Source organism: Seriola dumerili, unplaced genomic scaffold (assembly GCF_002260705.1).
Source record: "Seriola dumerili isolate Sdu_G_001 unplaced genomic scaffold, Sdu_1.0 BDQW01000081.1, whole genome shotgun sequence".
NCBI lineage: Eukaryota > Metazoa > Chordata > Actinopteri > Carangiformes > Carangidae > Seriola > Seriola dumerili.
This window is the reverse complement of record NW_019174336.1, coordinates 2,852,709-2,869,675: the sequence shown is the minus strand read 5'-3', so window position 1 is coordinate 2,869,675 and position 16,967 is coordinate 2,852,709. Positions and strand designations below refer to the sequence as shown.

General features: G+C 41.3%; 1 protein-coding gene across 2 annotated transcripts in view; it reads right to left on the bottom strand.

Annotated features, from left to right (window-relative positions):
- Positions 1–16,967, bottom strand: part of wdr7 (WD repeat domain 7) — a 120,504-nt gene that overhangs the window by 88,900 nt on the left and 14,637 nt on the right. For both annotated transcript variants that reach the window (XM_022744457.1, XM_022744458.1), the window contains exons 10-15: positions 13,786–13,933; positions 13,178–13,293; positions 12,699–12,831; positions 12,220–12,440; positions 10,697–10,892; positions 7,555–7,769 (exon numbers count right to left, since the gene is read on the bottom strand). In XM_022744457.1, the coding sequence (XP_022600178.1) occupies positions 7,555–7,769; positions 10,697–10,892; positions 12,220–12,440; positions 12,699–12,831; positions 13,178–13,293; positions 13,786–13,933 (1,029 nt within the window). The remainder of the gene's footprint in view (positions 1–7,554; positions 7,770–10,696; positions 10,893–12,219; positions 12,441–12,698; positions 12,832–13,177; positions 13,294–13,785; positions 13,934–16,967) is intronic.

Sequence of the window (16,967 nt, the reverse complement as noted above, 5' to 3'; positions counted from 1 at the left end):
ACTTTTAGCCACCAAAATGTAATCATTTTGTCCTCGTGTCCAGGTGAATGTTTGTACCAAATTTAAAGAAATTCCCTTAAGGTGTTACTGAGATATCACGTTGACGAGAATGGGACAGACGGACGGCAACCCGAAAACATTTGACATATTATCATCTTCTAAATTTATTATGGCTAAAATGTTAGCAAAGAGCTGCCTAGTTCCACATATCCTGCACACACAGAGCAACATCATCATTCCACTGGAACCACGTTTGCTTCCATCACTCTCCTTTTAGCTCTGGTTTGGTCTCCACCAACTCCTGAGAAAAAACTAACACTGTTCCACGTTTTCCCCACAAGTTAGTCGGAAGCAGAACCATGAGGTTAAAAACAGTAAAACATCCCTGTGAGTGACATCTTTTTACATGAAATAGATTCATTTGATCTGTTGCTAATATAAAATCTTTGACTAATGGAGCTTTAAGACCACATTAAACAGATCTTTATCTTCATCAAAACTACAGGCATGATTTTCTTAGAGAACAAAGACCAGCATTGGTACTTTAGCAAATACTGATTTAAATCAGTCGTTCCTGTGAACACAAACCATCTCACAGACAGAGACACACAACAAACACACACATCAGCTGTAATTGCCACCAATACTTACACACCGCTCGATTTTAATTGTATTAGCAGAGGCACCTGTGTGGAGCTGTATGTAGAACAGAGCTGTTTGTTTACATGTTAATGACCCGATGACTGCAATCAGACAACTGTGATCCTGTTAGAGTGTGACTCTGAGGGAGGACAGGGTGGGAGTGATTAAAGGAGAAGAATGAAGTGAGGAAATAAAGAGAAAAAAAGGGGCAAAGGTGGATTTCCATCAGTATGTGTTTAATGAGAGATTTTTTATTAGTTAGTTTGAACTGAAGCTCTTTCCTTCTACGTGAGGAGTGTTTAGTTGGTCTGAAGCTGTGCAGACAATCAACTGACTAATTGTTTCAGCACTAGTTACGTTCACACTGAGGACCTGCTAACCTGAACAGTACACAACCCAATGACAGCCGAAACCAGAGCCAATAACTGAGCGCTTGAAAGACACTTGATATATGTCTCTGCCGTTGTCCTAATGTTTGATCACTGACATTTCACCGTGTTGCACTTCCTGGTTTTGAAAACACTGTTATTGACCTTAATACCAATAAAGCTCATTGAATTGATCTGGATGTAACAGTGTGACCGACAGAGAAACAACAATTACACATGGAGACTCCTGAGTGACCAAGAGACACAATACACCTGCAGCTGGAACACACACAAACGTGTGTGTGTGTGTGTGTGTGTGTGTGTGTGTATGTGTGTGTGTATGTGTGTGTGTGTGTGTGCTTGCAAAATCCTGTACATTTGTGCGTGTATCAAAAGTACTTGTGTGTAAATGTTCGTGCACATTGTTGGTTCGGTTTAATTATGAATTTATGAATTAAGAGATGTTTGATTATAAGTCAATCCTTTTCCCAGACCGTCACCTGACCACTGTGTCTGCACTGTGATGAATGTAGTTAGTGAGAGCTGGCTGACATGTGACCTATGAACCTATTTACCTGTGACCTCAGTGAACACTATGACAATAGAAGGCGTTAGATGTCTTGGAGATACAAGGACTTTTAACTGACTAAAGCACAACATATGTGCCTCATCCCCAAGTTTTAGTGTGTGTGTGTGTGTGTGTGTGTGTGTATCTGCCTGTGTGTGTTGTTTTGGTGGATCAACACTGCCATCTAAAGGTAAACAGCCATATTACACATACACACACACGAGAATGACACGCACATTCAACATACATGTTTTTGAAGGATTTGTGATTAAGTCAATATGAAAATATACAGGTACAGAGGTTATAGATAGGTTTGGTTTGGATATCAATCAGAATTTTCTGGAATCTGAAAAAAATAATTTTAATAATTTTAAATGACTATTTTATATTTTCTAAACTCGATATCTTGGTGAAGTAGGTAGCACACAGGAGAGATTTAGTCTTGCCTAAATGTCTATAACTATTGTGTTGTTGAAAAACTGACATGTCAATTCAATTTTCTATCTCTCTCACACACAAACACACACAGTGTTCTATAGCTCCTGGGCAGTAGGTCTAAAGGTCATTGTCCTGCAGGGCCCTTCTGGCAAACAACACCGGAATCCAACACCCACACACACACACACACACACACACACACACACACACACACACACACACACACACACACACACACACACACACACACACAGAGAGAGAGAGAGAGAGAGAGAGAGAGAGAGAGAGAGAGAGAGAGAGAGAGAGAGAGAGAGAGAGAGAGAGAGATCCCACTAAGCCTCATACACAGTAGCTATATGTAGATAAATCTTTCTGCATCGACACCTATATCTCTTGTTTAACTTAATTGGATCTTGTCTAATGGACACCTGGTAGGTAGTTGCAGTTAATTGAATGTGTGGATAAATATATAAATATATATATATATAGAAAGTTAGAGGAAGAGTTTGCAACCTACATTGAAAAAAGGGGGAAAACTAAAAAAAAAAAATCATGTCGTTTATGAGACTTGGGACTTTGTGAGACACGCAGGTGTGCTAGTGGGAGGTTATAAAAGTGAGGTTAAGTTAAGGTCTTCTTCATGCATCATGTGAGAGGCAGGTAAGAGAAACTCTTAGCAAGACCTCACAAAGAAATCTCAGCTGTAAAGTTTGAATAGTTCAGTCAAACTGCTGAGTTTCTGAGGAAATCTGCTCCAGAAGTTTCCCAGGATGTCATGGCAGTTTAAAAGTCAGTAGATACTTCCTTGTTTCATGAAGTCTCCTGTGATTACACTGATTACTACTGGTACTCCACCTTTGACTGGTACCTCATCAAATCCAATGTGCAGATTCTACTAACAAGTGTTATCTGTGTTTCCTTATTTCATGAGCTACGTCAAGAACACATTTCTAGCTTTGTGATGACAGTGATTTTATTTGAATCTGAAACAGTGTAGGTTTTATTTAGTTGTAATCTGTAATTTTTCCATATTCAATGTCTAAAAACAACTGGACCTGTGTTCTATATGTTGTTGAGTTGTGTTCTTACATCATCTCAAATGTTTCCATCAATTCTCAAACCAGAGGAATCTGTGATTTTAATCATGGTAACGTTTCATTGGTCGCCTGTCAGTGACATCATATCCTCTATGATCATGTGTCAGTGTGTTTGTCTGACAGAAGCTCAACATTGACTTTTATCTAGTTTTAAGCCACATACACTTTTTCCACCTTGGTGGTTTTCAGCTCTATATTTGAACCAGATGAAGGATTTTAGTCGTCGGACGTCTGGATCTGAAGTTATCAGAGAAACAAGCTGAGGAAATGTTTGTTGTGGAGAGGAGGACACCTCTGTGGATCATTCAGCTGCTGGTAAAAACCTGCTGAACGTCTGCTTCATAAGTTTTCAGAGGAACAATCAGAAACAATCTCAGCTCCAGCTCTTCCCTGAGTCTCTGTCCTCCGTACAGCGTCGCTCAAACTCTGACTTTAAATGTCAAACTGCTTCATTCAATGTTTTTAACAGTTAAAATCATCGGGTCTGTTTGATTTCCTGAACCAATGACACTGAAGAAATCCAAACTGGGAGGAGTTTACGGTGATGGTGGTGAAGATAACAACTCCCATGATACCACACTATTTCATGACATCACCCAATGCCATCAAAATGAAAAACACCAATAACAAGAGAAACTAAGATGACATTTTCAACCGTCTACTTTACCTTTTTATTTGATTAAATGACTGAAAACGACAAATAGATTACTATGGTTAAGATTAATTTCCTGTGGATTGACTAACAGCTTCAGCTCTCTTCTATTTCTTTCTTTCATGACACAAACACATTTACAGATCAGCAGGTTCAGCAAAAACAGCCAGAGGACAAACTCAAAGTCACACATCGACCTCCTCACACACAAACCTGAAATCTGAACAGCAGACAAACATCAGCTGTAAACACACACAGATGAAGACTCGCAGCTGGCTGGGTGTAATGTTTGGGTTGATAGTCTGACATTTCATGGTCATTATCTGTCATTACACCCAGCAGGGGTGGACACACACTCACACACACACCGGGGATAGTGGGTGGTTTTGACCCATAATTTGAGTAGATATGAGAGAGAAATGACACAGAGGTGAGAAGCAGAGAAGAGAACAACAGTGATGTCTTTTCTGATGGAACAAGGAGAAAAGATTGCAGCTGTTGTGTGTTGGCCTTTTCACAGAAGAGCTGTGATTATGGGCAGTTATGGCAGGAAAACCCTGGGAGACACCTACAATAAATCCAACACACAAAGGGGGAAAAGAAACAACACAAAAGGTTATCTGGTGGGAGGAAAGAGATGGAAAAGGACAAACCAAACAGAGGACGAGAGAGGAAGCCGAGCTAAATGATTCCGAGTCAAACTGTAAAAGTCAAACTGTACCAGCCGAACTAAATGCTGCTCAAACACTAAATTATTCATAGCGTTTGTTTTCTATGCTGGGAGGCCCAGGTGGGCAGGGTTTACTCCGTCAGGACAGATCACATCATCCGAGTTGACACAGAGAAGCTGTTCCACATAAAGAACTGCTGTTTGTACAGTAATCAGATTTTTTTTGTTATTATAGTTTTTCCTCAATCGCTTTGATGCAATTCACAATTCACACATCAGAAACATCTTTCTCACCAGTGTTAATGCAGTTCTCAGAGCAGTTCATCTCCCCACACACATTACATCGTCGTGTTTATTCAAGCTTCCACTGTATCCACGCGTTTCACTACTAAAGAGGTTTTCTCATTGTGTTGATGCATTTCTCATCTGACTCTGGCAACTGATGAAAACAGTTTGTACCTTTATCACATAGAATGACGGACCTCTCACTCACTTTGATACTGTTCCTCATTGCATCAGTGTTTTCAGTCAAATCCCTTTAAACTTCCTTTAATATGAATGAAAGATCGAGGACAGTCTCACACATAGTAACGCAGTGTGAATTTACTGCACTATAACTGATGCTATGTTGCTAAGTTTACATATTTTTCTGTCTATTTTCCGGTGCATAGCTTCATGTTTATCATTTAGCTTTCCTCAGTTACAGCAGTTATATTCTGTGGATTTACAGATAGTTTTTTTTACATCTGCTTTCACACATTTTCTAAACTAGCTCTCATTTTTTCAAAACTCTGCACACAAATCCAAAAATGACACACGAAATGCAAAGTGCCACATATCTGCTGCAAAATGAAACACTGCATTAAAATATCATACAGTAAATACATTTAAAAAAACAAGTATTTACATAAAATGCCAAACACTTTTTTAAGTATAGTAATTTTTTTGGATTTACCATGCTCTAAATCTAAAGCTCTTCTGTCTTCCATAGGCTTGTATATACATTTCCATACAGTGATGTAAAGTGACAGTACAGCGATCTGCTGAGAGGTTGAAATGTTCACTACAGTAAACACCAATGCCATGTAGAAACAGAATATAGTTTTTTTATGGTACATGTTACAGTTGTAACCGTAGTAACGTGTTGCATATCTGAACATGTTTTACTCTATAACTTTGCAGTTCTCTTTTCCTAAAGTCAGTCAGGGTTTTAAATAAAGATCAAAACATTTGGAGTCTAAGTCTTGAAGCTCTGGTATAAAGGTTTAATTCATTGGTGACAACGTTGAATTGACTGACTTTGCATGTTTCGACACGTGAACAATGTTTTGATTGTTGTAGAGGCTTTTGTACGTGTTTATTGTTAGGAGAAATGCATCAACTGTTCTGAGAACTGCATCGAGAGTTGTGAGAATGATGTTTCTGATGAGTGAAATGCATCAAAGCGATTGAGAAAAACTGTAACTCTGGCTGAGAGAGTTCAATATGACTCGATGAACTGAAGAGCAAAATTATTCCTATCACACAGTCTTCATCAGATTAAAGCTCCATAACAGCTACAGAGTGTTCAGATTATATGTCTCATGCCATCCTCACAGTCAAGAATGAACTTTCAGACAGACTACCACACTTCAATTACTGTTATAGCTAAGAAGTCAGCAATCAGTTCCCTACTTCCACATCAGCAGAGACAGAACAACATGACCATCCCACTGGAGTTATGTTTGTATCCACCACATGAAACAAAGTCCAACAGTCACTCTCCTTTTACCTCCGATTTGGTCTCTACCAACACTTGAGAAAAACATCTGGCTCTTTGACTATGAGATAAACTGATTAGAATCTGGTGGTCAAAGGTCGAGGTTACAGTGATCTCACGTTCTTGTGAATCCAATATATCAGGAATGCCCAGAGTGAATTTCATCACTATCTCTATCACACTGTGATCTCACAAATAACTCACAAATTCATTCACTAATTATGAACACAATTTAACTCAAATGTCTACAAGGATAAAATGAAGTGATGACATTTTATATCCAAAAAGTCAAAGGTGACTTCACTGTGACATCTTAATGTTCTGAAAAAACACTTCTGGCCATTAACTGCAATTTGGCTGGTTGGTGGAGGAAAAGGAAACAATTCTAGTTTATAAGGAAATATAAACTATGATAACACTACAGCCATTTTCCAGTAGTTCAGATGAGGAGAAAACTGTTTTTAAGCTTCAAGGCCGATTTATGTCATCTGTCTCTTTGCAGCATTAAACATTTCGGAGGAAGCCATGGTTCTGTCAAGTCTGTATTCTATGAAGTGAAAGCTAGCAAGCTAGGCTAACTGTCTTCCACTCAGAAACAGAGGCAGCAGTGACTCACATCTCTTTAAATTTGAGAGGCTCTCTGGAAAGTCAAGCTCAGAGAAAAGAAACAGTGCACTTCTTTTTTTTTTTTGACATTTAAGATAGTTCACGCGTCCCTGGGAGACACTAGTGGTCTCTCTCTCTCTCTCTCTCTCTCTCTCTCTCTCTCTCTCTCTCTAACAGACACAGTGGCTGTAGTGTTGACCTTTGGTTCGTCTCCAGCAGCGTTTTAATTGGTCTGTGAGTTTGGCCAGCTATCTGACCAGTCTGTGTCTCTGTGTGTGTGTGTGTGTGTGTGTGTGTGTGTGTGTGTGTGTGTGTGTGTGTGTGTGTGTGTGAATGAGACAAAAGGCAAAGAAAGAGAAATGACAAAATATGAGGAGGTGGAGGAGACATATGAATCTGAATCAATTCGGACTCATCATTAGAAGTCAACTTAATCAACTTTAGTAACTGTTGATGTCAGCATGTGGCTGGTATCGTTTTCACCTTGTGAGTTTTTATTGTGAGTCTGTGTGTGGAGACGCTTGTTGGAACTATGGATTTGAATATGTCAACAGGTGTCTATGTCTAGACTACAACTTAGTCTATGTCTGGACCACCTGTGGTCAAACACTGATTTTATAACCACAACATCGTCTGACAAAATCACCAGAAACATAAATTAAAGACAAGACGAACATGTTTGGACAGCATGTTTTAGCATGTCTTACAGACGAGCTCTTGCAGACCATAAACCCGGCCTTTAGTTTCTCTGTACCTTGTCAGCGTTGTCTGCAGCCAGCAGGTTGGTGGCAAGCGTCTGCAGTTTGTGCTGGGCCATGTTCTTCAGCGCCGCCAGACTGCGGCGAGTCATCGCCTGCTTCAGGTTCACTGCAGAGTGGCTCAGAGCATCCACGGTGGCCGGAGCCAGCTCATCACAGGCGTTCAGGATCTCTACCGCTGTTATACCCATCACACAGCGGTCCAAGGCTCCTGAGAACACAAACAAAGTAAATAAACACCATGCAATGCCAAGGAATCCACACTGTGGTCCAGAGCAAGATGTCTAAACAACTCTACCCGGATTAGCATTTTATTTATTGTAGATATAAATGGTCCCCAGTCCACTGCTGCTACACAGGGAATGGACTCTTTCCACTCCATGACCTTCCCCAGCACCACCCTCAGGATAACATATCAGCTTTGCACATATGGTTAACTGTCCAGTCCTAAACTAGACGACTAGGACACTTTCTCATCAGATTCCTGCTCCTCAGAGGATGAAGTCTTTTGATTTTAATGACCACCATGAACTTTTCTTTTCCCCCCAGTGCCATCCTCAGGGACAAACTTTTAACTCAGATCCTTCCACATACGGCAGCAGCTTTAAAGATACTCGAGACTGAGGCAGCGGCGGTTGAAGGGACGACTACGGCGTGATGCGATGACATAGATTCTATTTTCATAGACTCTCTTCCTAACATTGCAGCCCTGCTGTCTACTACAGGAGAAAGACCAGTCTGCCCTGCGGTATGTTTTGGACTATCTGTGCATTAATTGTTTTTATGTTTTTTATGTACATTCTTGAAAATGAGATTTCTCACCTGAATAAATAAAAGGTATAATGAAAAAAAAATAAATAAATAAATAAATAATAATAATAATAATAATAATAATAAGACAAGCTTTATCTCTGTGCTTTTTCTCTATCTGTCTTTTCATTCCCATCCCACACCACCTCTGTTTCTATCAATCTTTCTTGTCTTGTCCCTGCTCTCTTCTATTAATATCAATCTTCCAAACTTTCTCTCTCTCACACCATCTATTGTGTCTTGAATATGATTCAGGTCACAGACAGAGTCTTCTCCCTCTCTGACTGCAACAATTCTCTGCCTTCACAGAAAGAGACCAGGGTAGAAAGAGAGAGAGACATCATTAGCTGCAGACACAGCTGACATCTCTGGTATTGAGTGAGAGGAGAAGTGGCACCATTATACCTGTGTGTGTGTGTGTGTGTGTGTGTGTGTGTGTGTGTGTGGCCTGCAAGCCATGGCCCTATTACATGTCCAACGCCTGACTTCACACACACGTTCCTTAATTTCACACTTAGCTAACCTGCAATCTCCCAGCGCCACAGCTCATTCAGGTTGCGCGCACGCGCGCACACACACACACACACACACACACACACACACACACACACACACACACACACACACACACATCCCTGTGCAGTGCCATATACATGTTTACTGCAGATTATTTTGTCATGGTTAGAGCTGAACAGAGGATAAAGAGCACAGAGGAGTAAAGAGAGAGTCATGAGCTTTAAAAGAATATTTTGACAAATTCACTTCTTTCAGAGAGTGAGGTGAGAAGATCAATATGAATCACATGTCTGTGTATCATGTGTCAGACAATGGGCGAATCCACAGGCTGATTCGGCCGTGAAACTGGTTATGACACAAGCTTTGGGGAATAATCTACCTCTCTACCTGTCTATATATACACACCTGTCTATATATACACACATTCACTTACTCACTTCCTTATATTTTCTTCTTATTCTTATTTTGTCTAAAGTTGAATTGATGAAGGAGAGAAAAGCTGCCTGAGTGTGGTTAGCAGTAGTGAACCTGGTGGGGTTTGTTTTCTCATTGCTCACATATCCAGTGTTTTAATACAGCTGAATTCACAATAAAGTCGCTGTCATTTACATATTTTTCTCTTTCTGTTGTCAGACAACGGAACAAGTCAGAAACAGTGACTGCAACGTGCTCCATTAACACTACATGTTAACCAGCAGTCGCTCCCAGACTGCTGCTAAAATCCTGATTGACCTTGTCTGACCACAACACCATACATACAAATGAAACACAACGACTGAGCTGTGATTTCAGTTGAATTTACTGTAACATGATCACTCAGAGAGGAAGTTAAGACGCTCATTCAGGACTGCTGTGCAGTCAGCATGGAGAGGTGTGCCTGCAGGGGGAAAGCCTGACCTCACACTCACAGGGAAATGCTGGCAACTCTCTTCTATGGGAAGTAGCTAAGCTGGTTGCAGAGGTTCAAAGACAACTTGATGATTGTAACTGGAACATTTAATCCATCATATGTGTGCTCTCATGTAACCTCATTTTAACTTTAACTGTCCCAGTTAGAGCTGAACTGCCCTTGGCTGCGGTAAGAGAGAAGTTCTCTATCTGCATTCTTTCCCTGCACATCGGGTTTTGACTCCTGAGAACTCACTGCTTCCTGCTTGTGTGGCCTGAAACCACCAACTGCAAGGGGCAGATACTCCCATATCTTTGTTTGCTATAAGATACTGGATTATTCTCATTTTCACTTTGTGGGGACTTTTGATCTATATACAAGTGCTGAGCCCATTTGCAAATGTTGTGTTAAAAAAACACAAATACAGGCCTGAGTCTTTGAGTCTTTATCTTTTTTTAAGATTTCCGTAACAAAGCCGCTTGTAGTGACAAATAAAATCTGATTCTGATTCATTGATCATCAAGTTTAGGACTCGGAGAGCGTTTTTCCTGTCTTTGATTCGGCTGAGAACAGCGACCGTCCTGAGGCTGAAGCTGGATTTCTGAAAGCAAATGAACCTTCTGAAGTCTATAGGCTGTGAGAAGGACTGAAGAGCTGAACAAACACATTTCTGCTGAATTTGCATAGAATAATTGCAGCCGTTTTTACACCCTCCCTGCTGTAAATAAATATGAACATTTGTGGGATTTGATTGTGTTGGAGACATTCAGGAGTCCATTGCCAGCCAACCTCAAGGGTTTGGGACAATGGGGGAGAAGCTGAGCATAGCATCTGCAGCAGAACTTCCATGTGATGAATGATTTAACTCATGCCAGTGACGCAGCTTTTTTCCTGTCCCCTACACCTGGTCACCCATTTCTCACCTGTATCCATCTGCCAGACGTAGACGGAGCCGTCAGAGCACCCTACCACCAGGTAATCATCTGCCGGACGCCACTTGATGACCTGGATGGGAAAGAGGTGTCTCGACGCCAGCATGATGCACTTCCTCTCCCGAAGACTCAGCAGGCCGACGGAGTGGTCGCTGGCCACTGAGCACACGCAGTGCTGCACCCGAGTCTGCAGAGGAAACACAGGTTACGGTGATAATGCAAAACTACTGGACCTGAGGACAAGATCGGAAAGTCACTGAGAAGTTAGAGGAACTCCAGGTGGTGTTGGGGTTCAATAACGTTTTATCAAATCTGGATATAGTATTGAATTCACCTCAAAACTTTAAAGCTCCTATATGTAGGACAATGTGTGACTCTGGTGCCCTCTAGTGGAAGAATAAAAACTGTACCAGACAGCAATTTATTCTCTAAACTACCTGAATGTTTTGTATCAATCTAAGACAGTAAAAAGACGTCAGACTAGTTCAAAGTTAAATGCAGTTCAACTGTCAGTCTTTAATCATATACAGTCATTTGACCTGTGTACATAATACTCCAAATGTTCATGTCTTCAACAGTCAAATCTGCGTTTTTCACACAGATTAAACGGTGGACATTTTAAACCACTAGTGGCGTTACAGAGCAATGTTTTTTTGAGTGGGTCCCTGTTTTGTTGGTATCATGTATCACATTTTGCTTGTGTATACACATTTCCACCAAAGGTTTCCCGTTTCCCGTTATTCCACTGACTGACAGCTGGTGGCGGTAACCGCAAAGGAGGTGAAGCAATGTCGACACGAACGCCCTGAGGAAGAAGACTGACATCTAGCAAACATGAATGTAAACAATTCATGATTCATGCTTTTCCTAAATCAGCTATACATTTTTTTTTAATGAGGAATGAAATGCATTCAACACATTTGTTAGACCTCAAGAATACACATAAGTAAGTTAGTACTACGTAATACGTAAGTTTTGGTGAGTACCATGTTATGTATATATATCTTTTTTTGTTTGGCAGCTTTAACTAGAAAAACTAAGGTTCATGAAACCAAGGTTTCAAATTAAATGTGTAATACTTTCAGAGCAGCTAGAAAACATCCAGTGTCTTCATTAGTCTGCGTGTGATAGGTCAGTCATTGTAGTCGTGCTCCAACAACACAACAGCATTAGCCTAATTTCCGTGGCAACAACACAGTTGATCACAATGATGATTTCATCTTAATGTCATTTAAACACAGACAGACACAGTCCTTTCAGTGTTTCATTTGGTTTGAGGGGCGACTCTGTGTGTGTGTGTGTGTGTGTGTGTGTGCATGGCATGCGTGTGTCTTTTCAACATTTGACCACAACACAATGTCATTAAAGTTATTTCCATGGTAACAACATGAACCCTGCAACACTTAACTCTAGCATCAGCAACAAAACACATCTCTCCACAAACACAACAGACAATAAACTGAACAAAAAAAAAAAAAACAAACATCTCAAGACTGAACATCATCATTACGTACGCTGCAGTTTTCCGGGGGGATGATGAGCTGGGTGATCTCTCCGCCGTGGACACAGAAGATGTGCTTCATCTCTCCAGTGAAAATGTCCCAGACGATGACGGAGAAGTCCACTCCTCCAGATACCAGTGAGCGCTGGTCGTAGCGGGGGGAGATCTGGTACGGGTATAGGACACATGTCACCTTGTTCCGGTGACCTCGCAAGGTACGATGGGGCGGCCAGCCTGCAGGACAGAGACGGTCACAACGCTCAGAACGGACATGAAACAGAGACTGGGGATGGATGATGGGATGAAAACTAGTGGAGTCTGCTGCAATTTTTTTTTAAAGATTTAGGAGTTATTCCTAAATCAGAAAGTTAGGAGCTACTTTTAGCCTTTAGATGCTTTAGATTTGTATAGCCTTGTAAATGTTTTAATGATGATAAAGCTTCTATTCTCTCGTCCCCGGACGTTCCTCCCCTCTCTGTGACCCTCCCTCACCTCTCCGGAGCATGTGCTCTCCCTGCAGTAGCTGAACGATGGCAGTCTGAGTGGCAGGAACCAGGATGATGCTGCCGTCTTCTCTCCCGCACACCAGTCGACCCTGAGAGGGGATGTACACGCTGGCTGTCACCTGAGGAGGAAGACACACACACACACACACACACACACACACACACACACACACACACACACACACACACACACACACACACACACACACACACACACACACACACACACACAACAAGAAAATGAAACATGTTTTAGTCACACAGCAGCCATTTTGAACTATGAGCCTGGGAATGCAACTCAAGTGAAGACAAGCAACAGTTATCCAATTAGATCAATTAGAGTGGGCTGCAATAAGGAGCCAATTATAACAAGAGGTGGAGTGATGTTTTTGTTTTACTTGGTTGCAATGACTTCTTTGTCCTTCTGTAAACATCTCGTTTGTGTTATGTTGTCTGGGTTCAAACCTTGACGGGTTCTTCTTTGCCAGGCAGGACACTGAGCTGGTCGATGATCCCAGCAGACACGGGGGTCAACTTATCAAACGCCTCCTGGAGACTGATGGTGGACGACACCTGCAGCTCTGCAGGGAGAGAACCACAGAACCAAAGCCCAAGTGTTAAGTGTGATAAACATTAAGTTGATGCTGAGAGAAAGATCAAATGCCATGTATTAATGAGTGTCTCTATTGTTCATTCATTTCTAATTAAACGGATGACAATGCGAGATACGTGAACATGTGGGTGGCTTGTCACCTCAGCGTGAACAATTTCCGTACAACCATGAGGAGGTCATTCTAGTTTCCTTCTTTTTTTTTATGTTGTAGGTGTATATTATTTCCTGTAGTTCTCTTTTTATATATTTTTCAGGTAAATGAACAGTTTTAACTTTTTAAAAAAATTATATTTTTGTGTAACTAGCATTTTGATCATTTGTTAGGGGAAAGAATAAGCATAGAGCTGTAATATCACCCTTCAATTACAAGTGTGGACAGTGTATTTTTGTCTGTGAAGACCAACAGCCTCACGACTCTTCTAGAGGAATGATCGAGCCACACGAGCCGAGGCGTCCTCACCGGCAGCAGTCGACAGCGGCTGCAGAGGCGAGGTGTCTGGGATGCTCCACAGGGACAGTCTGCCCGCTGAGTCTCCCTGGATCAGCAGCTTGTGGAAGGGTTCACGCCGGCCGAAGAAGAACCGAGTCACAGGAGGACAGATGAGGAGCTGGAGGATTGCGGCAAAAAAAAAAAAAAAGGCATCAAAAACTGAAAACCTGAAGCCCAGCATCCATCAGACCACTCTCACTTTCTTTAGGGATTAGAGAGTTTTTCCCCCAAAAGACTATTAGAATAAATAGATAGAAAGTAAACAACAACTGGAAATGTTGGACTTAGTTTAGTTTTTTGTGCCATACTGCTTCTACGTCTGAGGGCCATGTGAAGCAGAAATGTTTGCCTTTGTTCTCTGGTTGTCTTCATACAATCACCAGCAACATAAAAGAGGACCAAACACCTCTGATTCACCTGGGCCTCCGACTCCTCTGCAGGCTGGATCTAAGCAGATACTGACCGATTCCAACATGCTGTTTGGGTTTTACTGGGACTTTCTTTCAGAGGGGCTTTAAGAAACAGCAGTACACTGCTATGAAGTGTAAAATAAAACCAAATGTAGCCACTGCAGAAGTTCACCTTAGCTGTGCCAATGCAGCACGAAGGATGGACAGGTGGGGTTAAAACAACAGGAACAGATAGGATGAGAGCCAAGGGACTGAAGGCCAAAGTGGCTAACTGTCGCTCAAACTAAATAATACCTCAATTTAACCATTTATGACCAAATATTTAAACTATTCTGTTTCCTCAACCAATTTGTCAATCTCCAGAGCTTCAACACAAATGACTTTCTTAACGTGACATCAACAGTCACATGACTTTCACCATACTTGTCCCTCCAGTCTCTCCAAGAGGACTGGATCAGGTGTCTTCTACAAAGGCTACCACTGTCCATTACCAGGTGAGTTTCCCTTTGCTCGGTTTGGCAGCACTGTGAGGTGAAACGTCCGTCCACTGAAGGAAATCATGGACAAAATCAAGAGCCATAGACATGGACAGTTGTGTCAAATCTATGACTCTGGATTCATGAAAGCCTGACAGGTTTAAACATGATGTGGGAAACTCACCGAGGCTTCGGTGTGAAAGTAGGACCAGATGAAAGATGAGGTCAGTTTATAACATATAATTTCTGTTTTAACATTTTAAAAGGCAACATGACCAGTTCAGAGGTCACTGAGGAATAATGGAGGAGATGGGAGGAGGGCAGCATAGCTTTTTTGCCACAAAAGGAACAATCCACCCCTAAACAGAACTAACTTATGCCATTCCCAAACTGTGAATTTTGCTCAGTGGTTACTGGAGTTCCTAAAGAGAAAAATGAAATTTGTCATTGCTGTATAGACCAGGTAAAACAAGACCAGGTCAAAACCTAGTGAATGGTTGAACCGCATTGTCGGCATTCTGCCTAGTATCAGCTGGTTTCAGTCCAAGACTACCTTCCAAGCCATTTCCAAGCTGCTGCTAAAACCTGAATTTATGACCATGATATGGTTTGACAAAATCACCAAACAAATAAACTGAAGACAAAGACTGTGCTATGATTTTAGCTACAGAGAGTTCAAGCCAAATCAGTTTGAAAAAGCAACGACCAATGGGGAAACTCCAACACTCGGCCTACCAATGGTATAACCTTGTCACTCAGTCACGCTGTATTCGTTTTATTCATGTTTAGACGTGCTGGCCTCTCGGGTTTGAATGGTAATAAAGCAAAGTGATTAGAGTTTAAGAAAAGTTAAAGGGCGTAGCAAGCTCCAGGTTAAAGGTTGTCAAGTTTCTGCGGTGGAAAAGCACTAAAAGTGTGTTTGACCAAATCTAGTCCCATAGCTGAAACATTTCATTCCACGATGAAAATGTCAGCAATTGATGCCAATTCATCAACTCAGCAGTTCTGCTTCAGGGTGGATTTCCTCTTAGATTTCTTTCTAATTTAGAATAAAACAGTTTGAAGCTGGATTTCAGCAGGGACAGTAAGTTAGCTTGCAGTGGAGAAAATCATGCTGTGGCAGGGACTCCGAATATACCTTAACATATATACCTAATACTTTAACCAATGAGTGTATTTTCAGGAGCTGCCGGCAGGTGGAGTGTTTTTCCTGCTAATCCATCACAGTGATAATGATGACAATGAAAGCTCGTAAACCTTTGGGTGTGTTAGACTGATGGGCTGCCATCACCACGGCAACTACAACATTTAAAGAGGTACAGATGTGGGAAATGGCTGAGGTGTTCAGTGTGTAACACGATCAGTTAGTGCAGCTCATTTGAACGCTGTGGATAATCTATGCAAAGTACCACCAAATGTTGTTTTTAAACACACAATCACTCACAAAGCAACACACACACAAACCAAACCACATCTTGATAGAAGATGTTAATACATCAGTGAGTGTTAGGTTTTAAGCAGACAGCACAAGAGAGGCAGAGAGAGAGAAGATCAACACATGGTGACTTCTAAGAATTTTTGTGTGTTTCTTTAGACTGGCTCTGGGCAGCAGGTGAGCGGGGTTTTCACTTTTAACATTTGTAGTGTTGTAAACAAACAGGTAACAGCCTTGTTGCACATGCTGCATCATCCTCATTCCACGGTCACAAAATGCTGGTATGCTGAGTTACATGAGGCTTGAATGAATTTTTTTCTTTCAGACTCTTCTAGTAATCACAGGAATAAATAACAAAGACAGAGAATGCAAAACAAAAATGTGTAATGTCTCAACTAAGAGCTGGTATTCAAATAGCTGATGAAGGAAAAGGCCATTGTTAAAAGAAAAAATCAGGGGTGGGTGTGTGTGTGTGTGTGTGTGTGTGAGAGAGAGTTTCATCCGTAATTCATACCGGTAAATAACGTTTACCAACAGTTAAATTTTCATTTACTGGGGAACTCTGTTTTCTTTGATCGCAATTCTTTAAGCCACTGAAAGGCTGTAACCAGGCATCAACCTCCCAGGCTGGAAAATGAAGCCAACACTGAAGTGCTCAAAACTGCAGTTCGTCTAATGACCACTAGAGTACGGCACCAACAGTTAGTCAATCCCCATAGACTCCCATGTTGAAATGTCCAACTTTACAGCAGAAATAAACATGTTTACAGCCTGGTCCAAAAAACAGTTTTTGTCACTAGAGCTAATTTCCTCCTTCATGACAACTGTTTA